The sequence below is a fragment of the Lissotriton helveticus genome, chromosome 10 (assembly GCF_964261635.1).
Source record: "Lissotriton helveticus chromosome 10, aLisHel1.1, whole genome shotgun sequence".
In the NCBI taxonomy this organism is placed as follows: domain Eukaryota; kingdom Metazoa; phylum Chordata; class Amphibia; order Caudata; family Salamandridae; genus Lissotriton; species Lissotriton helveticus.
In genome coordinates, this window is record NC_136071.1 from 46313900 (window position 1) to 46339843 (window position 25944).

A 25944-nucleotide genomic window follows, 5' to 3' on the forward strand; every position below is an offset into this window, starting at 1 on the left:
TGGAGCCTTGATATTAAACGCCGTCTGGCGCGCTGGATGACCTCCACCCTTCCGGTCCCGGTGCAGAGGCAGCTGGGGTTGTAGTCAAGCTCCCTCTCGCTCTCCCTCACTCGTCAGCTGCTGTTGGTCTGCAGCGGCGGGGGGAGAGCGGGAAGCACTCACAGGTCCGGGATGCAAGTCGGGCTGGTTTGCGCAAAGAGAAAATAAGCCGGTAATGTAGAAATGGCCAGTTACTGTCCCTCCATACATATACAACAACAATGGGAGAGGTAGGGAAAATCAAGGACACTCTCTCAATCCCCAGTTAGATACAAATAAACAAAAACAGAGAGGTCAGGTCAATCTCTGAAAACCACAAAGACGGAGTCAAATCACACACCCACTTTGGGTGGGAAGGAAAGCCCTCACACACCGACCTAGTCAGTGTCATGCTTCATCATCGGGCCCCACCAAAGAGGCCGAGTGCCTCTTTGGTGTGCTGCGACGCCAGAAAGACTGCGGAGCTGGTGTGAGAAGGGCGTGCTGTGAGGTAAAATAAAAATTAAAAGTGCCTGAAAAGGTATCAAAATAATAAATTTTGATAAGTGATCCCTAAGGCACAGAACAAAGAGTATTATGTGTCTGAATTTAGCTGCCAAGGTATTAGGATTGGTTAAATTCAGAAATACTTACATCAGTCAACATGTTTCTGCCATATGGGTGGTTTCAATTTACCAAGGCATTCATCAGGACTAAACCCCGGCGGTATGGACTCTCTAATCGTCCACCCTGACCTGGGGACGTGAAAGTGAAAATCTAAAAAAGGTGAAAAAGTGCTAAAAATAGAAGAGCGAGTTGCTCATTCCAAAAAATTCTCCAAATTGTGGAGTATCTCAGCACTTTAAAACAGGGCGCTACTTGCACCATGGATCTCGGGAGGGGGGTTGGAGCGTGCCTGGCACATCGCCCTCTACGCTCTCAGCCCGCAAGGAACCTGGGTGTTGCCTTCGGGGTCCGGTATCGAGGCAACACCCAGGTTCCTTGCGGGCGAACAAAGAAAAACCAAAGGGGATGATGGACGGAGCGTTGACAATACAAACACTCACCCCCAGTCAACTGATCTGGGTTTAATCCATCACCGTTCTTTAGCTCACTCCGCCACCCCAGTTCAGACATGGCCATATGCAAATCAGTCTGACCCTGTGCCTCATGGGAACAGTCCAGCCCGAACTGCCCAGCCATGCCTTCCCTGGACCGGAATCAAGCTGCCCAGGACCGGTTTCTGGCATTACAGCCGTCTTCAGCCGGGCTTGCTTGAATCCAGTGGCAAAGTGAGCAAGTGACTCACGTCTGAGCATACCCTGCCAACTTAGAGTAAAATTTTGCAAAATGCAGTGGCACAGAGAAGACTGCCGTAGAGTGCAGTGGTGTATAGCAGAGTGGCATAGAGTACAGTGGTGCAGAGAAGAATAGTATGGTGTAGAGTACATTGTTTCAGAGTAGAGTGAAGTGGCATATAGTGGAGTGGTGCACAGTAGAATGGAGTGATGCAAGGTAGAGTGCAGGGATGCAGAGTAGATTAGTGAATTGGCATAGAGTGCACCGGAGTGGTACAGAGTATAGTACAGTCAGGGATGTGGAATTCCTATAGCCCGACGCCCAGGACATATTGTTTGAGTTCAAGGGCAACAAGTTTTAATGTGTATTTTGTTCTTGGGACAAGTAGGCCCAACCCCCTGCAGCACAAACCCTTTGGCTGCCAGTTTGCAGTACCACATTAAGGATCAGGGAAGGGTACTGCCTGAAGTTTAGTTAATATTTGTTTGCATGCGTTAATGCTGTTTAACCCCTTCCATGCTGCCGTCGGCCATTGGCCGACGGCAGCACTGCCTCGCTGGTGCTGCCGTCGGCCAATGGCCGACGCGGCCGTGCCCGTTTTTTAAAACGGCCGCACTGCCGCAAAAAAGCGGAAGCAGCCAACGGGTTAAACTTGTATTTATGGTTCATTAATTGAAAGCCTTTATTATTAGGGAGATAGCTCTAAGTAAATGTTATGACTGCATTACTGACAGTGGTTCCAGTATGAAAATGTGTACACACGGTTTCAATGTTTAGCAACATGAGGCTATCCATGATGCTCACAGAATGCTCTCTGATTAAATGCAAATATTTGCAGAAGCTTGAAAGCAAGATAAATGTTTCTTTGCTTTCAATATAAAATGTTCCTAAAAAATGAAAGTGGGAAATAACATTTTGCTAAACTACTGTAAAATTTCAGGTACCATTTCTTTGCAGCATCATTTAGTAAAATGTGTTGATGCATGCTAGTATTTCCCAAAAATATTCATATTGGAAAATGTGTGTAACCAGTTTCAATAAGATTATGGGAAACAAAAATAAACAAGCCTTGGCAAAGGCAGTAGGTCTGACATTGGTGGTCAGCTTTTTAGTTTTGGCAATGCGTGACTTGTTTTGGCATGGCTTTTGTAAAACCTTATTGATGTGAGAGCTGCTGGACCCTCACCATTATAACAAACATTGGCCCTCACCATTATAACAAACACTGGAAAACGCAAATATTGTTTTTGGTCTCAAAAAATCACACACTGCCACATTAGTTACTGGCACTGAACAAACCTACTTTGTGTACCGATATGCTCCTTGTGAAAGAGCAGAATACTGTCACTCACAGGGAAGCCAGCCGATTCAGAGAGAGAGAGAATTTTAATAAACACAAAATGTCATGGTTAACGCCAGACCAAATTAGGGGCCCAATTATTAAAGAAAGTCTCAAAAGTGCACCTTTGAAATATGGCTTTCGTGAGTTCACAAGAATTTACATTAGTAGGGCAAGAAATTGTACTTCTACAAAATATTTGTGAACTGCATTTTAGCATGAGCAAATATGCATGTGTAGATTTGCTCATGTGAAAACCTGGATGTTTGAAAGTTCGTTTTTCCTCCAACAACTTTTTTCCCAACTTTGAAAGAAGGTTTACGTATGCCACTCTCAGGAGTACATTTCCAACATTTCTCAGTATGGGAAAGATTGAAAACCCTAAAACAAGCAAGTTAGTAGGTTTACACAGACTCAATAGGGCATTCCAAGCCTGGAACCACTGCTTACCACCATCTTCAGTCACAGTATGTGGAGCTGCGGAAACGTGGCAACATAATATGATTACTAGTATTCAAACACTACTATGGCATATGCCCTGGCATAATCAGAGAAGCTATATAAGAGCTCTTATATAATGAGATTGCTGCCATAATTTGTGGCAGCAAACATGGCACCAAAGGGACAAGAGGATTTTGTTACAGGGCAAGTAGATTTATGAAGCAACCTGCCCCATGAACAAGTAGATATTTTAATAAATTCCACACCCCTGACAGTGTTGCAGCAGAGTGGCATTGAGTGGTACAGAGTAGAGTGGACTGGATTAGTGTAGAGTACAGTGGTGAAGAATGCAGTGGTGCATAGTGAAGTAGAGTGAGGTAGAGTGCATTGGTGTAGGGTGGAATGGTGCAGAGTAGAGTGCAGAGAAAGTGTGGAGTGACAGAGTGGAGTGGGGCATAGTTAAAGTGGAGTATGTATGGTGTGGTAGCACACTGCCATTACAGACTACACATTTCAATTGAAATGATCATTACATTTGTACAGAAGTAAAGTTTTACTAATAAAAGCATACAGCACACAAACAATATGGTGTGGAAATATCATACCTAGTGTATTAATTTGGTTTGATAGTATTAAAATATTTGTTTCCGCCAGACTTCAGAATTACCACAAAAACTTGCTTCATTTGTGCTTTCCATATTCTGAAATATCTGCACAGTTCATTAACCGACATTTACATTTTGTTGTGTGCTAGAAAAAATAACATTGCACAGCTTTCCTCCAGCACCCCCCATTAGCCAGCATGATTGTCACATAAATCCACACACTTTGACGTGTGAGAGAAAGATAAACACCAAGCTCCCTCAGAAGACAGAGCCTGACATTTGACCACTGTATTTGAATACACAGCAACTTTTACAAGATAAGAACAAGGTTTAAAGGCCTGGTTAAAGAATGTGAGTTGTGGAAATCTACAGTAAATAAAGCCAATGAAAGGGACAGACTTAAGCTAAACAGCCTAACAAAAAAGCCAGAAAATATAAAGCAAGCAAATGCGAGTTACAAACCACAAAGCCAGTGATGAGCAATGGGTGGAATGCATTCCCAGGGAAGCTTTCCGAATTCCCCCAAGATGTTGTTAGCAAACCAGACAGCTGTACTGTTTGAGTGGAATGTTAGTCACCTAATGGTACAAACATGGTAGTGTATTTTATCACATAATACTTATAGTACATTTATAAACACACTGTCTGCATTAGTCTGTAAGGGAAAATATAGCTTTTTGACATGTTTTTGTAAATGGGATTTAAGGATGAGTTTAAATAGAATTCGTTAGGGGTGACTGCGATAACACCATGTAGTGATGGTTCAGTTTGAAGGATCTGCATACAAGATTAGTATCTTCAGCTGTATATTTTCGACAATTGTACAAGTTTAAAAGATTGACTGTTTTAAGATCTTGCCCATTACAGTAGATATAGAATTGTAACAGTCTTGTAATACTATTGATACCTGGAAAATTAAATCAAAGTCATATTGACTAGAATTGAACTTGCAACAACCCCTGGTAAGTATCTGCTTTCAGTAGATTTGTCAGGAGTGTGCCTCAGATATACTGTGGTCTAGAAGTTCTAGAAAGAAGGGTTGTGTCCGAGTCTATGTTGTCATTACTGTGTAGCAAGTCATTCACCAGTTGTTAGTTGTGGCTATTGGACCTCTTCCCCAATTGATAGTAACTCTTTGTTTGGCTAGCAAAGGCACAGTTGCCAGACTATTTTAAGTCTGAGAGGCGTTGTGGGGATGAAAATTGGCAGACCATAGTGGATATGATGATGTGCATGCAGTTCAAGGCCAGTTGAGAGGTAAGGAGAAGCAATGGTATGAATGGTTTTCAAAACAAGAGTGGGAATCCTGTGTTTTGGCAGACAATCAATCTGCTTCATATTGGTGAATTGAATTTGGCGATAAGGCAGGTTAAATAGTATGCTGGTGGCAAAAGTTAAGATGTTGTCAAGTGGAAAGGGCGTGTAAAGGGGGAGTCCGACAATTGAAATGAGCTAGGCTGCTGTTTTTCATAATGTATAGCAGTTGAATTTAGGCGGAAGTTGTGGAGTATGAGAAAAAGGATTTAAGCTGCATGGGGTGGGGGTTAAGCCTACTCCTGGGATTCATGCAGTAGTGTAGTTCGTTTTGCACATATGAAGAAATAGGAGGGGTTAGGAGTATCTAGGCCAAGGAGGTTAATAATTTCTGTTTTTCTGTTTTAGACCAAGCCGTTTTTCTTTGGAAATGAAATCTGAGGAGTGGCAGATGAAAAATACTTGAATGTCCTCCGCATATAGATGCTCCAAGAAGGAAAAGCAGGATATTCTATCACCCAAAAATGTAATGTAGAGGGCTAATAGGAGTGGTCTTCGGACCAGTCCATTAGTACATTTACTGTTAGAGTGGTAAGGCTTCAGCGGAACGATCAGCAGGACACAAAAGTAGGAGTCATTAGAGAGGTACAAGAACCACTTAATGCCCTGCTCTTAATACAGAGTGACGTAAGGATCCTGAGGATGGTGGAGTAATTGACTGTGCCGAAGAAGCCAAACAGATAAAGATGAATACGAATGGAGAAGTGACGTTTTGATGGAGGGAGGTGAGAAAGTTTTTGTGACATGGGTGACTGGTGTTTCCACAGTGCAGAATTTGTGGGAGTCAGCTTGATGCTGATTTAAAATATTGAATATTATTTGTAAGAAGTGAGATGGTTGACTACCAGGCATTTTATGGTAGAAGAGATGACTAGGTTGAGTTTCTGCCCTAGAGAGGAAGGAGGATCACTGGTTATCTTCTCAAATAGGGGGTAGAACGACATCAGACTGGAAGCATTTAGAATTAAATCTAGATAAAAGTCAACAATTGAATTGAAAGTGATGAAGCAGGTTTTCAGCAATTTTGAAGAGAAAGGGTTCGCAGGGCCAGGGTGGATTGGTTGCTTAGAGCATGGGGATCCAAGAGAACGAGTCGACATGTTCTGTGTGGTAGGTCAGTGGAGGTTGGGATCAGAGAAAGGAGGAACTCTGATAGTTGAGATTTTTGAGGTAAAGCAAAATCATTGACCGCGTTGTTGCTTTTGGTGGCATTATTGAGGAGAACTAGAGGCATTTAACCAAGGGAGTAGCTTTAGGGGGTGAAGGTTTGAGAGTGCAGATTTTCTGTGTGTGGAACTTTCACCGAAGTATAATTTCAATCTTTTGAGCATTTATTGAGCATGGGATAGCCAGAATGATCAAGGGGTGTGAGTGTTACAGAGCTTTGTGGTAGATATTTATTCAACTGTGTTCCAGCTCTGTCTGGGATCACCTCCTCAGACCTTATATCGGTCAAGTTCTCCACAATACCAGGGAAAGGGGGCTCAGAGGCCACCACTACATCGTGGTCCCAGGAATCCATCAGGAACGCAATCCTCAGGGAAGCCAATCTATTTGAAAATTGGGGCATCGGAATGTGGGTTCCTAATCATCAAAAATATCCCCACGTCCTTCTCCCCCAGGCCCCAGTGAAGCAGTTTACCAGCGTACTGAAGGGGTCCCGGGGCGCAACGCATGCTTGGCTCCCTGAAGCGTCGAAAGTGGATAATCTCTTAAACATCGCATGCCACAACAATCAACGTCTGATAAGCTGCAAACTTAATTGCTCTGCCTTCCACGCAAATGACACCCGCCACGGTTATCCTACCCTTGAGCCTCCAACTAATTCTGTTCAGCAGCGCCCTTCCTAACATGGACGCCAGGCGCTTCAATTCTAAATTAACTATCACATCCTGGAATGTGGCTGGGCTAAAGTCAATTCCTGCCTCAAAATCAGCCGTGGATCTCCTGACCAAAAGTGATATCATATGTCTCCAGGAGAACTGGTCTCTATCCCTATCGCCTCTGCTTGGCTACTACGAACTTTTTCATCCAGCCTCTCAGGCTAACTCCCACGGAAGACCCTCTGGGGGCCTCTCTATTTTCATTAAGCACAGATGTAAGATAACAGTCACACCTATTCCTCGGAACCTGACAACAGGGCAGACAGTTCTTATTACCGGCCTCTCATTGTCAGGTAGGGCCCTTTCTATTCTCCTAATCAACTGCTACCACAACACAGCAAAAACCACAACATTAGCTGCAACTGAGCTACTTATAAAACATCTGGAAGATCTTCTACTGGAATTTGCATTTATAGAGGTACTGCTATTAGGAAATTTTAACATCAAAGACCTTGCAATTAACGGCCTCTTAGCAAGGAAAACCAAAGAGCAGGAAGCAATGACCACATTTCTAACAACTTATAATCTCCGCTCAGCTCAACAAATTATACTGGAACAGCACCCGGGTGTTCATTTTTTGCCAACGTATAGAAAGATCTCAACAATTGATTATATTTTTTTATCACCGCTTCTGGGCAATAAACTGGCCAGGATGGAAATTCTCGATCGTTTGGAGAGCGACCACAACCCCCTAATGGTAACAATGTATTTGAAAATGCCAGTAGCCGCTGAAATAACAGAAGTGGAACAATCATCGCGGGCCGAACTCCACACCTTGGCTAGAAGAATTAAATGGGACCCACTAGGCTCTGTCAAGGTGGGAATCTGGCTCAAGGACGAAATATCTAATTTCATACTTGATGCCCCCTCAGAGCTACATCATCTGTGGGATAACGCCATAGTTAAATCACAGGATCTCCTGGCAGACCGCGTGGCTCAGCCTAGACCATCTGGGCCACGTCCGAAGCAAACTCCCAACCCAGCACTATCCTCCCAAAGAATGATCCTTGGGAGGGCTGTGCGCCGGCACAAACTGATCGGAACTGCACATACTGCCAACAATGTGGCATTGTTGCGAAAGACCTTCAAGAAATCTGTATGGGAGACCAAGAGACTAAAAGAACACTCAGAGTGGCTAAAAATATTCACCCTGCTCAAGGACAACAGCCAGTCCCAGTTTTGGAGTTATATGAATAAACTCCGTTCCACGAACAAGATGAGAGGAAACGCGGTTTCTGAAGAAGATTGGGCCTTGCACGTGTCCCAACTATATCGCAGTGACACCCCGGACCCCGTAGTGATAGAATTACAAGACCGCGTTGAATCCATCCAAACAGAAACCCACAAGTCACTGCAGTCGAGGTCTCCATGCACCTGCGAAATATGAAAAACGACGGCGCTCCAGGGCCCAACGGTCTTCCGGCTGGGGTATTCAAATGTGCCCTGGAAGAGTGGGTGGACCTCTTGACTACCCTATATAACAACGTGTTCACGACATGCGAGCTACCAGACTCATGGTTAGGTTCGATTCTATGCCCCATATTCAAGAAAGGAGACCCCACGCTCCCGGCAAATTACCGACTTATTGCACTACTAGATCTTGAGGCAAAGGCATACGCCCGGTGTCTTCTTAGGGTGCTTGAAAAATGGGTTGCGGACAATATAATACCATATTACCAAACTGGGTTTCGGGCATCGGCCTCCACAATAGACAATATTACCACTCTAGCCATTCTAAGTCATCAAGCAGCCCAAAAAACCACCTCCCACTTTATTGCTGTTTTATCGACTACAGTGCGGCTTTCGATAAAGTGTCTCGGAATATCTTGTGGAGGAAACTGAAGAAGTGGGGGATTCCGCAGAGCCTCCTAGGAGCACTCATCTCCCTGCACAAGACCACATGGGTGCAAATTAAAACTGGCCCAAAGACAGTTTCTTCCAGAATCACTGTCGAAGACGGGCTAAAGCAAGGCTGCGTTCTTGCCCCTCTCTTGTTTAATCTTTATACAGCCGATCTCGGATCATTCCTAGAGAACAGCAATCTTCTCCCGCCAAAACTGGGCCCTGCGAAAAAGCCTTTGCACATATTACAATACGCGGATGATATTGTAATAATGGACCAAGCAAAATCGGGTCTCCAACGAGCTTAAAGTAAGCTCCATACATATAACATCACCAATGCTTTGAAAATCAATCAGGCAAAGACCAAGGTACTGATATTTGGCAGATGTAAGAATAAGAAAAGTTTAAGGTGGAACATTGGGCCTGCCAGGATCAATACAACCGTAAAATATAATTATCTGGGTGTTTGGTTCAACGAGAAATCTAGACCTGCAGCTCATCTAGCCGCCTTGCAAAAGAGAGCAGGAGCAATCACATACTCCCTGAGCAGTCCCTCTGCTGAAGCCATTCTGAAGGTGATCAAAGCTACTCTTCTTCCAGCCTTAACCTACGGGCATCAGGCCTTCCCCGGCGCATGCTCTGCCAGTCTCGATCTCGCCCAAATCTCCACCTATAAAAAAATCTTTCATCTTCCAAGTTCCATTCAGCGGGCAAGACTACGTATGGAGTTGGGCCTACAACAACAATCAATTTACTGCGAGGCCGACACCTTGAAATATTTTATAAGGACACTAAAAGCTGGAGACAACACCTTAAAATCCCAGCTAAAAGAAACTCTTTCCAGTCCTGGCAACCCTTGGAACACTCAGATTGCAAAGGCCATAAGAGTGCTAGAGATGGACAACGCATCTCTTTTTTTAGACACCATTCCATACTCAGCCTGGAAAAATGCCATTAACAGGCAGGTCAAATTAATCTCCCATCGTACGGATCTGCACTCCGTAAAAACATCTACCATTTTGCTCCCCTTGAACTCTTCGTATCTTGCTGGGAAACCGCAAGCTTACTTCCAGGAAAATTTAAACGCAGTGGCACGGAAGAATATAATGTTCATGCGCCTTCTCGCCCTGCGTTCGACGGCCTTCAACAGATGGGCTCCAACAAGTGAGGGGGGGGGGGCCTGCAGACTGTGCAAATACCACTCTAAATCATCGCTGCATCTCCTGTGCTGTTGCCCAGCCCTAGCTGCCCCAAGAAAATCTCTCTTAAAACCCTTGTATTTAAGGTGGGGCATTACGACATGCTGGGAGGCTTCTGCTCTTTGTTTTACGTCTACTGACACTCAACTGCTTGCAAGGTCTGGAAAATTTGTGAGACTCTTGGACAATCTTCTGTCACCTCCTTCGGCTCCCGCTCCCTTATCCCTTCCCTCTCAAAAACTCATTACAGATTTTTTCACCCCTGTGGTTTAGCACCTTTTGTTTTAATCACTTTTCATTTTGGTCCAATTTAGCAAAATGTTACATTGGCAACTATAAGACTGTTTTCCTTATAAGCATAATGGTCACTAACCCTGGAGAGCTGCTTCTCAGCTTTGTTTTTTAATATGACAAATGAGCCAATGCTGATTTTTAGGTTTCGCCTCGCCGAAAGCTGCGCAGCAGACTTTCGCGCAGGCGAAATCTTATGAGTTACAGTATGGATGTTTGTGCCGCCTCTCTGTTCCATTGGCTAGCTCCATAAATGGAGGCTAGCCATTGGAACAGAGATCTGTCCGTCATGGCCGGACCAGATTCGTGGGCGTTCCCGACAGTTTTTCGCATTTTGCCCACGTCATGCGGCTGTGGGCGTGTTTATTTTTTTTGGGGGGGGGGGGAGTTTTTTTTGGGGTCATTCCGATGAAAGCTGCCGAAGGAAGTCGTCCTTGGTGAGTGCTTGCTGTCCTGTCTTCCCCCGCCCCCTCCCGCTGTCCGTGTGACCGTTACCGACCCCCCTCCCGCTGTCCATGTGTGCCCGTTCCCGCCCCCCCCTCCCGCTGTCCGTGTGCCTGTTCCCACCCCGCCCCTCCCGCTGTCCATGTGCCCGTTCCCACCCCCGCCCCTCCCGCTGTCCGTGTCTCCGACATTGTAAATGCTTGTTTTTGTTGTTGTTCAAAGGCCTGAAACGGCGGACGGGGGCAGCGGAGCTCAGAGGACTGTGAAGAGAGACGAGCTCGGGTTCATGTGTGTGCATGTGGTAACGGGTGCTGTCACGTGCCAGCATAGTAAAGAGAGCTGCATTTCGTTCCTCAGTCACCCTCGCCAAAGTGGAAACCCTAATTTCCGGCTTCTATTCTTCGTTCCCCCTGCACTCTTTGCGGTATGTGTTTGGTTTTTCTTTTGTTCATAGGCCTGTAACGGCGGACGGGGGCAGCGGATCTCGGGGGACTGTGAAGAGAGACGAGCTCGGGTTCATGTGTGTGCATGTGGTAATGGGTGCTGTCACGCGCCAACATAGTAAAGAGAGCTGCGTTTCGTTAGGAGGGAAAATGTGCGTGAAGAGTATTGTTTGCAATAGGACTATTTCCATCTACGGCTCGTCTGTCCTTGTGTTTAACTTAACCCTATCATACCTTTTGTCTGGCTGGAGAGCCCCGCCTCGCGAGTACTAGCCCCAGTTTCTCCCGCATTGCGTCCCCCTCATTCGTGGTTTTCTGTCGTCCTCTGCCCATGAAGGGGCCATATGGGGATTGCCACGGCATTAAAGACACGGTGTGCTGTGGTCTTTCAGCAATTGTCGCCACACCAAAGCTGTGAATATACTCTACACCAGGGCTTTATGTGTGCCGGGTTGCCAGGGCTCAGCACGGCAGTTTTAAAGAGCAGGTGCCGAGACGGGTCCCTATCGGGCTCTTAATTTTTGCCCTCACCCTTAGGGTGAAAATAATATTAACTCTGCAGCAGTGCCACCCTTCATTGCCTTTGAGGTCACTTCAAAGAGACTCGTTTTAGTTCTTTCACTACCTCATCATTTCAGAAGGGAAGCGTTCTCAGTACTGTTTACAACAAAGCCATAGTTTAAGCTTGTTTTATAAAACTAACAATCAGTGGCAACGCCAATAGTCCTGGTTTGTTATGTGTAATGTTACTTGTTGTATCTTGATATCTGCATGCAATGACCGAAACAGCAAAATATCAGTCCAGCGGCACATTATGCTAAGCACAGATTTTTAGTTTAGGGGTGTTTAAGCTGCGCCTTTAATTCCATAGGCCACGCCCCTTTGGGATACTCCCCAGTTTTTCATCACACTTAAATCCCTGCTCTACATCTTGTATTCCGCAGGCCTCGTGCGGTAACCTAGTAAGAGGCCTTTATGCAAGGAAGGAAATGTCTGACCGGTGAAATATGCAAAAGGGTAGAGTTAGGTGAGAACCTCTGGGACCCGTGCCTCAGCCTCTTCACCTGCTGCACAACCTAAAGCAACGCACCATATCGTAGTATGCACCACCTGAACCGCTTGCTGCCTCTGCTAGAGGAAAGAGTGGCCGCTAGTACGACTTTGCATCTCAATCTATGCTCCATTACCACACAAGCAATCCCCCTTCTTATTGGCATTTTTAAAATCTTTCTATCTTCTAGGGGACAAAACAACAAGGTGCCATGAGTATCATGTTTTTGGTCTGGTCAAAGACACATCTCTTTGTTTTACAGACCTTTTGTTACAAATTCACTAAAATGTATATAGAACGTACTTTAGCTCTGCCTCAGAGTAGTAATTCTCGCTTGGTTATTTTTGTGTGAACCACGTGTTAGCCTTCATTGACAGAGGCGTTGCTTGATTAGTAAGATTAGGGGGAGTGGGTGAGCTTCAGATTTCCCCATAATCACGCTGGCATATAATGTTAAAATATATTACATGATGGCAGGACTCAAAGAGGGGCATTAGGGGCAGTGGAAAGAGAGATGGATGCGGGTCGGTAAGGGGACTAAGTAAGGGGAAATAATATTTTGTAAAATAACCAAATAATTTTAGGGCTTTAAAAACTGAGATGAGAATTTGTGTTTTTGTCTGTGTATGCATGCAAAAATCCCAAGTGAAATCTGACAGACACCTCACCATAGCCGACTGAAAGCACCTGTACCCAAGTGCTAGGGAGTGCAGAGTGACTGCAGAGTGCTAGGGAGTGCAGAGTGACTGCAGAGTGCTAGGGAGTGCAGAGTCACTGCAGAATGCTAGGGAGTGCAGAGTGACTAGGGAGTGCTAGGGAGTGCAGAGTGACTAGGGAGTGCTAGGGAGTGCAGAGTGACTAGGGACTGCTAGGGAGTGCCGAGTGCAAGGGAGTGCCGAGTGCAAGGGAGTGCCGAGTGCAAGGGAGTGCGAGGGAGTACGAGGGAGTGCAGAGTGACTAGGGAGTGCAGAGTGACTAGGGAGTGCTAGGGAGTGCAGAGTGACTAGGGAGTGACTAGGGAGTGCAGAGTGACTAGGGAGTGCAGAGTGACTAGGGAGTGCAGAGTGACTAGGGAGTGCAGAGTGACTAGGGAGTGCTAGGGAGTGCAGAGTGACTAGAGAGTGCAGAGTGCTAGGGAGTGCAGAGTGCTAGGGAGTGCAGAGTGCTAGGGGGTGCAGAGTGACTAGGGAGTGCAGAGTGACTAGGGAGGGCTAGGGAGTGCTAGGGAGTGCAGAGTGACTAGGGAGTGCTAGTGAGTGCAGAGTGACTAGGGAGTGCTATGGAGTGCTAGGGACTGCAGAATGACTGCAGTGATTAAGCTAATGGCAATGTAAATGACAATGCCATTTATTTATCTGTTTTCAAAACCAACACATAAATACAAATGTTGTCATTTTCAATGCCAATAGCTCTAACTTTTCCAAAGGCGAAACCATTGCATTGTAAATGCTTGTTTTAAATGTGCTAATGTTGTCTTTTACAGCAATGGTTTTAAGTAACTGCGCTAAATTAATAAAAAACTAAACTCCATGACTGGGAAACTACCCTCCCTGAAAAGGATGCCGATATATATTTGTTGATATGAGGTAGTGGGAACTAAAGGTTAACATCAGCATGCTTCTGAAAACATGAAAGTAGGTCTTATCAAGGTATGCAGTCAGACTTTAAGTGATGTGGCAGTCTTCGAGATGGTCTTTCATCTGCAAATCAGGGTGGAGGATGGAGTGGTGGGCAGTGAAAGAACGTGGCTAAAAGAGTGGTCATATAAGTAGAGGTTTGAGATAGAATAGTGAAAAGTGAGATAAAGATTAGAATGAGATTGGGGTCTACCATGCTAGTTTGGCATTATAAGACTAAACCAAGAAGCTGCAACACAGCATTAATTTTACTCATGTGAAATTGCCCATGCTTTGGTTGTAGGATATCTGCAAAGCAGGAATTTATTAAGAACAGTCCTAAACATCCACCTTTGTGGGAAGATTTGGGTGCATATAGAAGTGTTGCACTATCACTGTAGAGAACAGGGAGGGGGGGGGGTGGTACTCTTGGTCGTGGCCCAGCTTGTCAATCTTGTGTTTGTCCCTACCCTGTAGCATAGGCTCCTACTATCTCTTGTGATTGGATGGCTTCCATGATTCCACTACTTGCTTTTCAAACACTACTTTTATGTTTTTCCACAAGGGTGCATGTGTTTTCCAGCTGTCTCCTATGTGTACTTTTCTCCCCTGCACGTTGCTCACTGTCGCCAATGGTCTACTCGTCCTCCATGTTGTGCTCGCTCTCATGCCCTCCCCTAACTGTTGCTTCTCCCCCACCTGCTCTACATTGCCCTCTGCTTCTCCTCCTCACCCCCCACAGCATCTTACTTGAGGCTTCCGTTTCCCCTGCCCCCTGTGATGCTTCACCGCACCATCCTTCGTTGTCGCCCATTGCTTCTCCATTGCCCATTTCTTCTCCGTCGCCAGTTGCTTCTACTACTCCAGACACCCCATGTGAAATACTCTCCTCTGGTAAGATTTCTTAGTTTATTACAAGCAGGAGAGATTACAGAATCTGGTATGTCAGTTGGAAATGGAACCTTGTACTGGTGACTGGCTGTAATAAGTGTTGGATGTAGCCGAGGTATAGTAGTTAAGTAAGGTTTATTGATGAAGTTCAGGTCTTCAGTACAGGATTACAGAAGCCCCACCAGGAATCTCCCTTGCTGCTCAGCCCAATCTCTCAACTGACCCTCATCCACCAGGCATCCCCAACATTCTATCATCTCATCACACATACCAACATTCCACTGTTCACCCACACTGGCTGAGCAGCAAGACAGATAAACAGGGAAGATGCATTGCACTCAAACCAAGATACAACACTGGCCTCTTTGTTCTTTTTGTCTGTTTGTTATAGAAACGGATGAGCCAGCAAATTAACAGGGACAGCAGAGCCAGAAAGAAGCCAATTGTCTCGGAAGCCTGAGCCGAGCTGTGTAAACCGCTCAACAAAATTCACTTAAAATATGATAACGTTTCTTCAAAAAGTGTATTTCTTTAAAGTGAGGACTTCTTTACATTGATAGGGCACATTATAGTACTGTAGGGTGAACTACTTATTAAAAGTTAAAAGAGTTTTGGTAAAAGAAAAGTGTGTGCCTAAGATCACACAATATATAGCCGGGAAGGTGCAATGTGTTTCCTGGTTTCATTTTGTACAAATCAGCTAGTAAATGGGTATCTATATGTCTTCCCTTATGTTAAGCTTTGTGTTTTTACCTCTGTGCATTTTCCTGCAATGTTTTAAATATAGTGCAAATTTGACTTAAAGGTATGTTTAGCGCTTTACCTAAGCACCAGTTACATTACTGAAGGTTACATGCATTGTTTATAGTCAGGCAGAGAATAATGATTTACCCAGAATCACAGAATGTAGATCTGATGCTTCGACTCTAGCCTGGTCGCTCACTTTCACAGTCTACAGTACTGGTCGTAACCCCACATTCTGAGCAGGAGGAGGAAGGCAGGCAAAAGCCACATGGAAACTTGAGCCTATAACGAGCCAAACTTTCAACAGTTCCTGGCTCGAGCTTTCAGTGGCTCGCCCACCTCTAGATTACCTACTGGTTTTGCATTGTGAGCTGCTATCTTGCTGTGAATGTTTAAGCTGCAATACTCTCCTTGACACTCTTTTAAAAGCACATTTTAATAATGCATACAGTTTTCTTGGTGAGTCTGATCTCTTGTTCTCCTTCTAGTATTTCAGACTTCAACAGGAGAGTACGCCAGCTGCAGAATGCCTTCCCCGTCCAATCAGGCACAGCCTGGCCCACGCGGCGTGCGTGCCAGCTCCCGGTCCCCCTTGCTGTCAGACGCTGCTGCAGGTGGCCCTTCTCAGGTACAGTGGTAGAGCCGCCAAGTCTGCTCCTGCATGCCAAAACCGTGTGCATCACATCACCTTTACGTAGGCCATGGTGGGACTTTCCAGAAGTTTTTATCACACACCAAAGTTGAGTTTAGTGGCTGCATGTGGTCAGTCAGAAGCATATGTTAGTTTTAATGAGTTGTGAGCTAATGGTTAGTGATACCTGAGCTTTGTGTGGGTTTGCTGCCCTGCTAATTTATGTATTATTAGTAGGTCTCTTTATCAATTGCTGTTGGGTGGCTTTTATAACCATTTCTTTGTATATTCTCAGTTTGTTGAGAGGTATGTCTTGGGGGAAGCACTTTTTGGAGAACAGTCATAATCAGCAGTAGGGTTTTTTTTGTCTTGCTTGGGCAGCACATCCACTTTCTCTTCGAGACATGCTATATCTGCCCTATGGACTTTAAGCATGCCCATCATTTTTCATTTGTTTTTTTGTGTGCTGTTCTGAAATGCTGGCTTTTCAGTGGTGTGTTGGTTGCATTTCACCATCTTTTTGGTGCTTGGTTCCCTCCCATGGTGACTGGCCCTATTGCTTGTACTTGTTCCCTCTATTTATGGTAGTTTCAGCTTACTATTGTTTTTTCAACTCGGTTCGTGTTTTCGGACTGTGGTGTTTCTGTGCTTTTCAAGCAAAACACGCTCAGCTGACACAATTTGCTTTTTCAAAACAAGACGGTAGTGTGTGCAAAAACACTTTTTATAATGATATGCTTTTTGAGCCCAGGTGACCTTTGTTTGATCAGCACACGCTGCTTTTGTTTGTTCAGCACCATGCCCGCTTCATGGTTGATATTTTGTTTTGAATTTTTCAAGGAGTTAGAGCATGTGCCACGACTCTGATGCTAGATTCAATTGGATCCGTATTTTTCAGAGTAAAGCAGGCACATCAGTCTGACGGAATGATGTTTCTAAGATACAACTAACGCACATTTTGAAGTGTGTTTTATTTTTGTTATTACACTCCAGTTTGGTCTCTAATTTATTTTGGCACATTACAGCATGTAAATGAATTACCAGGGACATGGCATACATGACTCAAGCAACTAATCGTCACGATTAGCCATTAAAATTATGCGTTGGACAACATCAGTGCATGAGGAGTGTGTTTTTTGGTAAGTCACTTGCGGGGTCAAGCTGAGCGGTTTTCTTAACATTTCTCTGTACTCAATCATGATATTCTGACGTTTTTGAAATGTCCGCCTTTATTTTCTTAGGCTTGGACATTTACTCTCACACTGTGTAGAGCTGCATGGTGTGGATTCGTTTGCCTATCTTTAACTACGTTACAAGATGGCCTGAACCGTTTCGTCAAAGTAAATAAGAGCGTGATATTGCTTTGTAATGGCTGTCGTTCGGACCATGTTGAATATGGGAATCCATTTATACTCTATTATACTATGTTTTTAATTAACGTCGTAGAATTATGCAGTATAATTTTCATGGAATTTACTTTTGACAACAACTGTTTTCGAAATGGTGTTCTAGGTTTCGGGGTACACAATTTCGGAAACAACTGTTTTTTGCCTTTTTTGATTGGCCTTATGACCATTAAAAAATGGCTGATGCTATTTCTCAAGGTCTGAGCCGCCTTCTTAAAATCACAGGTGGGATCTATTTGGGTCAACCAATCATGAGTACTGCAAATGGCAGTCTAAACCCACCTACTTTTTTCTCGTCATACACACGTCTGTTGGTGTGGAGCTTTTGCATGTAGAATGCACATAGGTGTAAGTGGTTGGGCACTATGGTTCTAACTGGGACATAAGGCTTTTAGTAACAGTTTTAGTAACATGCCTGGCCTAATTATAGGTTCTAGTCTACCAGTGTCGCATGTGGAATTTTACTGGCATTGACTAGCCCGGCAACACTATAGCACTTTATTTTTTCTTTCTATTTTTTCTGTAATTTTCTCTTTACTAAAGGCACATCCTGCTTAAGTATTTGGCTTTGGTACAATTTTCCAGCAGTGTATAGTTACTGGGCATCTCACCGTTCTGTTAGTCATAGAAACTTGGAGGTTTGCGCAGCATTGAGGCACTTAACAGACTTTGAAATCAAGTTGTTAGGCACCTTGGTTTAATTTTTTCCGTCTTTGATTACCATGAGAGGGTATTTACCATATCTTAGCTGTTGTAGTATTGAATGTAAGGGGACAGATTTTACGTTGCATGGCAACGTCTGCGTGCAATGTTTACTGCTCACCAAACTTTTGGAGAGTGTGTCACCTCTCTCCACTGTTTCACTTACTCACCAGTGATTTACATCCTGAATTTTTTTTGAAAGTGCACCCATACTCTGGCGACCTGACAGCTAAAAGCTTTGTGCTGTGACTAGTCTTATTTCAGTAAGTTGTTTCAGTCTGTTATTTACCTATGCACCATAGCCTTATTTTAGGTGCATTTGTCTTCGTGTTTCCTTACGCTTTTAGTGCGTTTTCATTCTTGTAACTTAATGGATTGGGACGCACTGAAACTCACATAATTAGACATGCCTAGTGCCTAGTGTTTAGAGGCATTGTGTGTTCTTATTCGCTCTATTTGTTTCTCATACATGGTTGTTGGATCTTTGCTCCTCCTCTCTCCTGTTTGACTCCTGTCTTCCCATATATTATTACATATTTTGCCTTATGAATGTTGTCTGGGAAGAATTTTTTTCTTTCTTTCATTTTAGTGTTATTAACCAGATGACCGATATAATGGGCAAAAATAATTACCTTACGAAATGAACGGTTGAGTACATGTCACCCGTGGAAGCGCCATAGATTGCGGTAGCAACTACGTTAATTCACTGATATGTCTTGCTGCATTGCTTTTTTTTTTTTCACAACAGATTTTTATTGATTGAATTAGGCAGAGCAATAAATGTGGCACCCCACAGTCAGGAGAAACCACCAGGCATCTTGATACAATTTACATCACAGGGCCAGAGTCCAATCAAGAGTTATAGTAAAACACGAACAATGGGAACTTCCCCCCCCACCCCTACCCCCCCGAACTCCCACCACCCAATCTCACTGTTACCTCCCCGTTATCCCTCCCTAACCCTGTGCACGTGTGTAGAAGGAGCATCAGTGCTTGGTCGTGGTGTGGCAGATATGACGCATTTCACAGGCCCATTTGAAGGTGTGTGCCTAGGGATCTTCCTCAGGTTCCGCTGGGGGATCTAGTGCCAATTCCCTATAGTCAGCCCACCTCTTCCATATCTTGAAGTGCTTGCGGGGGCATCCTCGTGCTTCGAATATTGGTCGTTCTAGACCCATACAAAAGTCTAATCCGGCTCTCCATGCACACAGGGGAGGGGCCCTCTCGTCCTTCCAAGCACGGGCCAGATCCCTTTTGGCCAATACTAGCCCCAATAGCAACAAGTGGCATTTATATATGTTCCCACCAACCCCTTCAAGGATGTGAAGTAGCCCTAGGCGATGAGTGCGTGGAAGGTCCCAATTCAGTACTTCAGACAGGCAGTTCCATACACCCCTCCAGAAACCAACTATTCTAGGACACGACCATACCGTATGGAGCAGTGTACCCACCGCCGCCCCACAGCGCAGACATTCCGGCGACCCAATCAGTCCTGCCTTTCACAGCCGCTCACGGGTATAGTAAGCCCTATGGAGAATTTTGAATTTGATTAACCTGAGCCGGATTGCGATGGCAGTCCCCCGCGGGGACTCCAGGGCCTCCCTCCAATCATCCTCATCCATGGGGCCAATGTCAGTCTCCCAGGCCATCCGCAGGGGAAGAAGGGTGGAGGAGCAGTGAGTGACCATCGTTTGATATATATGGGATACCTTTTTATCCCAGAGGTCGCCCGTGAAGACCTTCGCCTCAATCGGGCTAAATTCAGGAAGTGAGTCTAGATTGGCAATGCTGGGTGCCAGTGCATGTCTAAATTGCAGATAGCGAAAAAACTGGGTCCGGGGCATGCGGAACTCTGCACTGAGCTCCTGGAACGATTTGAGCGTAGCTCCGGACATCACATGTCCCAGCAACGAGATCCCGATTGTGTCCCAGCCGTCAAATCCTGACAGCGAGGCAAGTTCGGGGAGTCGTCCATTATCAGGGCTCGACGAATCATAAAAAATGCTCTAGACCTGCAGGTCTAGTAAACTACAAAATCTCCTCGACCTAACTTAAATGAACTTGACCTCAAACTCTGAAAACTGAGCAAATGTGACAAGTTAACAAGATTTAAAAGCATTTTTATTGTTCATTTACTTTGTGAGCAATAAAGATGCCTTTAAATCTTCCTATCTTGTCACATTTCCTCTGCTTTCAGAGGCAGAGGTCAAGTGTCAAGTTTGTATTCCTACTCGCCAGAAAGGGCGAGTAGGACCTTAAAATAGCTCGTCCTTAATCAATCTCACTCGCAAATGCGAGCGGTCGAGTGAATTTGTCGAGCCCTGATTATGCCACAACGGTGTTTCTGCAGTTAGTCTACCCCACCAGCCCATGCGACGTAACGCCTGTCGCCACACAGCGAAGACAGTTTTCGTAACACTAGGCAATGTCCGCCGCAGCCGGGCTGAGTAGAGGATCGTGTGGAGTGTATTGTTGCCCATCAGTGCGCGCTCTAGGGCGTAAGCCGGGTCGCTGCTGTCGCTGTGCCACCAGTCATTTAGGATGAGCAGGTGGGAAGCTTGATAATAGGACAGAAGGTCCGAGGTGGCAAGTCCTCCGCAATATGTAGATAAGAAGCACGTACGCAGCGCCACCCTGGCAGCCCCCCCAGCCCACAGGAAGCGTCCCAAGACAGAGTTGACCTGCCGAAACCACTGGGGTGTGATAGGGTGGGGATAATTCTGCAGCTGATATAGGAGGCGTGGAAGCGCCACCATTTTGAAAATTGCGGACCTACCAAAGATAGTGAGGGGCATCCGAGACCACGTTTTCACATCTGCTTGAACCCGCTCCCAAACAGGCATTATGTTGCGTTCCCAGGTAAGGCTCACCGATTCCGACAGGAACACCCCCAGATATTTCAAACCGCCGGCAGCTACCTGCAGTCCCGATGTCCAGGGGTCCGTCACAGCACCACCCCCAAGGACCCACAGGGTGGATTTGCGTAGGTTCGGGTAAAGGCCCGAGACCTCCCCAAAGACCCGCATTATCTCCAACACCCGCGGCCCCGAGCGTCGCAGGTCAGTAAGAAAGAAGAGGACATCGTCCGCGTACAACGCGATCCTATCAGAGAGGTCCCCGGTCCACACAAAGCCTCGCATCTGTGCATCTATGCGCACCCAAGCGGCCAGAGGCTCCATGGCGAGGGCGAACAAGTAAGGGGATAGAGGACACCCCTGCCGGGTCCCCCGTCCAATGCGAAACGTCTCTGACACCGCCCCCGCGACTCGCACCGCAGCCGTGATGTCAGTATAGAGTAGCTTGACATATGACAGGAATATCGGGCCGAGATTGAGGCGGGGCAGGAGGGCAAAAAGGTATGTCCAGCTCACCGAATCAAAGGCTTTGTTTATATCGGCTAGCAACAAAGCCGCCTGTTCACCCATGGCCCCCATGGCCCCCATGGCATCCACTGCGGCCTGTGCGCGCCGGATATTATGGCGCGTTGCCCTGCGAGGCATGAAGCCAGCTTGGTCCGGGTGGACTAGGTCTGTTATGTATGGGAGCAACCGATTCGCCAGGGCCTTTGCCAGTATTTTGGCCTCTACATTAAGTAAGGAGATGGGGCGATAGGAGTCATGTCTATCTGGGGGTCTACCTGGTTTCTGAAAGACCACTACTTCGGCATGGCGCCAATCCGGGGGCAGCTTGCCCCGTGCACGCGCCGTCTCAAGTGCACGACGATAGTGGGATCCCAGTTGTACATGGAATTTCTTGTAAAACTCACATGGGTAGCCGCTCGGCCCGGGGGCCTTACCTACATTGAGCTGTCCCAGGGCCTCCCCCAGTTCCTCCGCTGTGAGGGGAGCATCAAGGGCCCTCCTGGTCTCATCCGATACCGCTTTAGGCGGCAAATCATCAATGAATTTAGCCACTTCATCTACAGATAAACGGTCACACGGGGCATATTGTGTCGTGAAGTAGCTAGCAAAGCTCGCCGCTAATTCGTTTGGGTCAGTAATAACCACCCCGTCGTCAGCAGTAAGTCCTGGCAGTGTAATGGGTTGAAGGCTGCGTTGACAAAGTCTATGGAGCAGTGTGCATGATTTCTCTCCCTACTGGTATATTCTACTCCGCGTGGCCAGCCACGCCTGTTTGGCCTCATCCATTAAGACCGACGCATAGGATTGCTGTGCCTGGAGAAGCAACCGTATTACAACTTCATCTCCTCCTCCCCGACTCTGCTGCTCTAAAGTTTCTACCAGCGCGGCCGCCGCCGTGATTGTCTCCCTACGCCCACGACGGGCCGCAGTACACCACGCGATGTCCACCCCCTGTATAGTGGGCTTCAAGGCCTCCCATACCACCACTGCGTCGACGTCATCTACCAGGTTTTCTCGCCAATAGTGGTCTATTGCCTCCCGAAGATGTCGGATATAACCAGGCTGCTGGAGATGCCACGAGGACATCCTCCACCTGAAGGGTTGACGTTTTCTAAGGAGTTCCACCCTGACCGACACAGGGGAGTGATCGGACAGTCCACTCGGTAAAATCTCTGCCGCTCTCACCCTGCAGAGGCATACTCTGGCACAAACACATAATCTAATCGTGAGAAGGAGCCATGCACAGCAGATACAAACGTGTACTCGCGCGCTGTAGGGTGCATATGTCGCCACGTATCCACCCAGCCCATTCCTTCACTCATAGCATGCAGCCTAGTGGGGGGGGGGAGGGGAGTCCAAGCATCTCCTGGCGCCTCTGACGGTCCATACATACATCCATCACCTCGTTCCAATCCCCCCCAACCACCGCTAAGGACTCCGGGATGTCCTCCCACACTGTGAACAGTCTCTCAGCCAGGGCCCACTGCAGAGGGGGGGGGCATATACACTCCCAAAGACCAAGGGCTCTGTGCCCACCATTCCCTTGACAAAGAGATAGCGACCCTGCGGGTCCACCCACTGCTTCTCATGGATGTAGGCCACCCTACGATGAATTAAAATAGCAACCCCTCTGGACCCCCTGGAAAATCCGGCGTGGAAAACCTGATGATAACCAAACCTCTGCAGACTGAGCACCTTTGATCCCATCAAATGAGTTTCTTGGAGCAAGAGCACATCAGCGACCTCTCTCTTCCCCCAGCGCAAGACTGCCCCACGCTTAACCTTGTCCAGCATCCCCCTGACATTCCATGTAATCACTCGCAGGGACTCCTCAGGGAGTCTATGTATCGCATTAGCCATAATCAAGTGGGACCCACCAAGGAGGCCCTCTGCGCCAACACCACCCATTGCGCACCAACGTCAGCATCTTTGTAAATAACACGTGCATTCCCCCCACCTACCCCAGGACCCGAACACAACAAGAAAGGCAACATCCGCTTTCTCCCACACCCCCCAAACCCCCCCTCCTCAACCTTCCCCTTCCCCGCTACACGCACCCCCCCCCCCATACCTCATGGAACTATGAAGCACCTGTCGCGGCATGGGCAACCCCGAGCCCAAAACGGAGGGCCCAAGACCAACCATGCCAATGGATCCCAACTCCCGAAACCCAGTAGTCTCAACCCCCCTCCCCTAATAACTCCTACCTTAGTAGGAGAATGGCAGCCCCTAATAGGTCGTCCCCGAGCCACACTCTACCACCCCACTCATGTTCAATTACTCAGTCTCGAATTGACGCTGAGGCATCGACAATGTATTCAGTTCGCTGGGCCTCAAGCGCACCGTCTCCAACAATCGGGAACTACACCACCAAACAGGGAGCACAGAGTACCTGAGGCCTTCAGTGATCTTTCCCAGATTGGTCTGAGTCCTCAGTTCTGCCGCTATCTTGTGTACCGGTGACGGAGACTGACCGCTTCCGTGATTTTGACCTCCGGTTTCTCCTGCTCTTGGCCGTTCGGTCTCCTCGTTCCTGCGATACCCCCCTCGAAGAGCCCGGGTTCAGTCCCGGCTGGGCATGCGGCCTGAGGGCCTCCGTTTCGTCAGTCCATTTAAAGAGGTCTTCCGGAGAGTCGAAAAACAGCGTTTTGGACTCGAAAATCACCCTCAGACGAGCCGGGTACAGCAGAGAGTATTGGAGATTCAGGCCTCGCAGCTTCGCCTTTTCGTTCATGAAGGATTGGTGCTGTTGCTGTACGAGCTTGGTATAGTCTGGAAAAATCATGATCTTTCGGTTCTCGTATAGAATAGCATCCTTGGTTCTCGCTTCCTTCAAAATGGCATCCCAGTCGTGATAATTCAATAGTCTTGCTATCACTGCCCTGGGCCGTTCACCCTCCGGCGGCCTCTGTGTCAGGGCACGATGTGCGCGTTCAACGACGAAGCAGTTGGATAGAGCCCCCGGGGGCAGCCAGCTCATCAGCCTCTGAGTGAGAAACTGTTCCATGTTCCCCTTCTCACATCGTTCCGGAAAGCCGATGAACCGGAGGTTGTTTCGACGTGCGCGTCCCTCCGCATCCTCCGCCCGGAGCGCTAGGCCCTTATGCGCAGTTTCCGTTGCCACCATCCTCTTCTTTAGGGAACCCACGTCGTCTTCTACCACCGAAATTCTGGATTCTGCTTCCGTAATCCGCGCCACTGCATTCCGCAAATCCTGGCGTAGTAAGGTGACATCTGCGCCCACCGCGCCTATTTTGGCGTCTAGCATATCCCTGGATTGGGTGATGGCTGCCATAAGCGCTGCGTTGTCCGGCCCCCCTCCTTGTCCTCCTCCCGAGGGTCCGGGGCCCCCACTGGGTCCTGTGAATTTATCGATGGTCGGCTGTTTGGTGAGGCCGCCACCTCCTCCCCTGGTCATGGTTGCAGACTACCCGTGGGCCACTGATAGTAGATGCAGTCGCGGCAGTACAGGGTCCTCTATTCCGTCTGCAAAGTCTAAGAGGAACCCACACAGCAGTTCTCCCCCCCGCCGCGGGGTTCGGACACCTGTATCCGTGACCTGGCACTGTTCCTCGGGCAGGCCGAGGCTGGCCCCGGGATCCACACCCCAGTCGTCGGCGGCCTTCGCGTCTCACACTCTACTGGCTGGACCGTGCCTCACCTCCGTGTGCTGCAGGCCCGGCGGCGACGGTCACCCGCCCCCAGTACCAGCCACCACTCCTGCAAATGTCCGGGACCCAGGCGGAGGTACTCACAGTTCGCCGTCAGTCACGGGGCAGTGCCAGAACCGGGTCGGCCCACAGGTTACCGTCCAGCCACACTCCGGTCTGCCACCTATGGAGGATCAGCAGGGAAGACCCAACACTCCACGCCGGGACCTCCTCCAACCGATCGCAGCTCTCAGGTACTGTCGAGGCCCAGCTGTGGCAACGGCCCGCGGTGATCCCTGGGCGGGGACCACGAAACTCGAGGCTCCGGCTGCGCTGGGTCCACAAGGCCGCCGCTTCCGGCCGGACGGGCTCACGGCATCTAGGATCTCCACACCTCCAGCGGGGTTCTTGGAGGATAGCGCTGACCGCCCCCATCCCTCTGGGCAGTCGAGATGCAGGACAATCGGCGGGTCGGCCGAGCCACACAGACACCCTCCGGCCGGGAGGCGCCAAAATCAAGGCCCCTGCTTCCCCGCCGCGCGCTAGGCCACACTCTCTTCTCCGCTGCCCAGCCGTGTTCGATAATTCTGGAGCTCCGCGGACTGCACCGGAGCATCCCTGGCACCCTCAGCAATATTCGCCTCACATGGGCTGTGGTGTATGGGCTCGGGGGCCAGGATAATCAGTCGGATGGTTAACGGGTCGGCGGGAGCTCTAGTAAGCTGCAACCGCCATCGCCGCTCGCGAAGCCACGCCCCCTTGCTGCATTGCTT

At 47.6% G+C, this 25944-nt stretch overlaps 1 protein-coding gene across 1 annotated transcript in view; it reads left to right on the top strand.

Annotated features, from left to right (window-relative positions):
* HDAC6 (histone deacetylase 6) overlaps nucleotides 1-25944 on the top strand; it is a 256606-nt gene that overhangs the window by 12501 nt on the left and 218161 nt on the right. The window contains exon 2 of the mRNA XM_078664729.1: nucleotides 15909-16048. Coding sequence (XP_078520855.1) covers nucleotides 15947-16048 — 102 coding nt within the window. The 5' untranslated portion in view covers nucleotides 15909-15946. The remainder of the gene's footprint in view (nucleotides 1-15908; nucleotides 16049-25944) is intronic.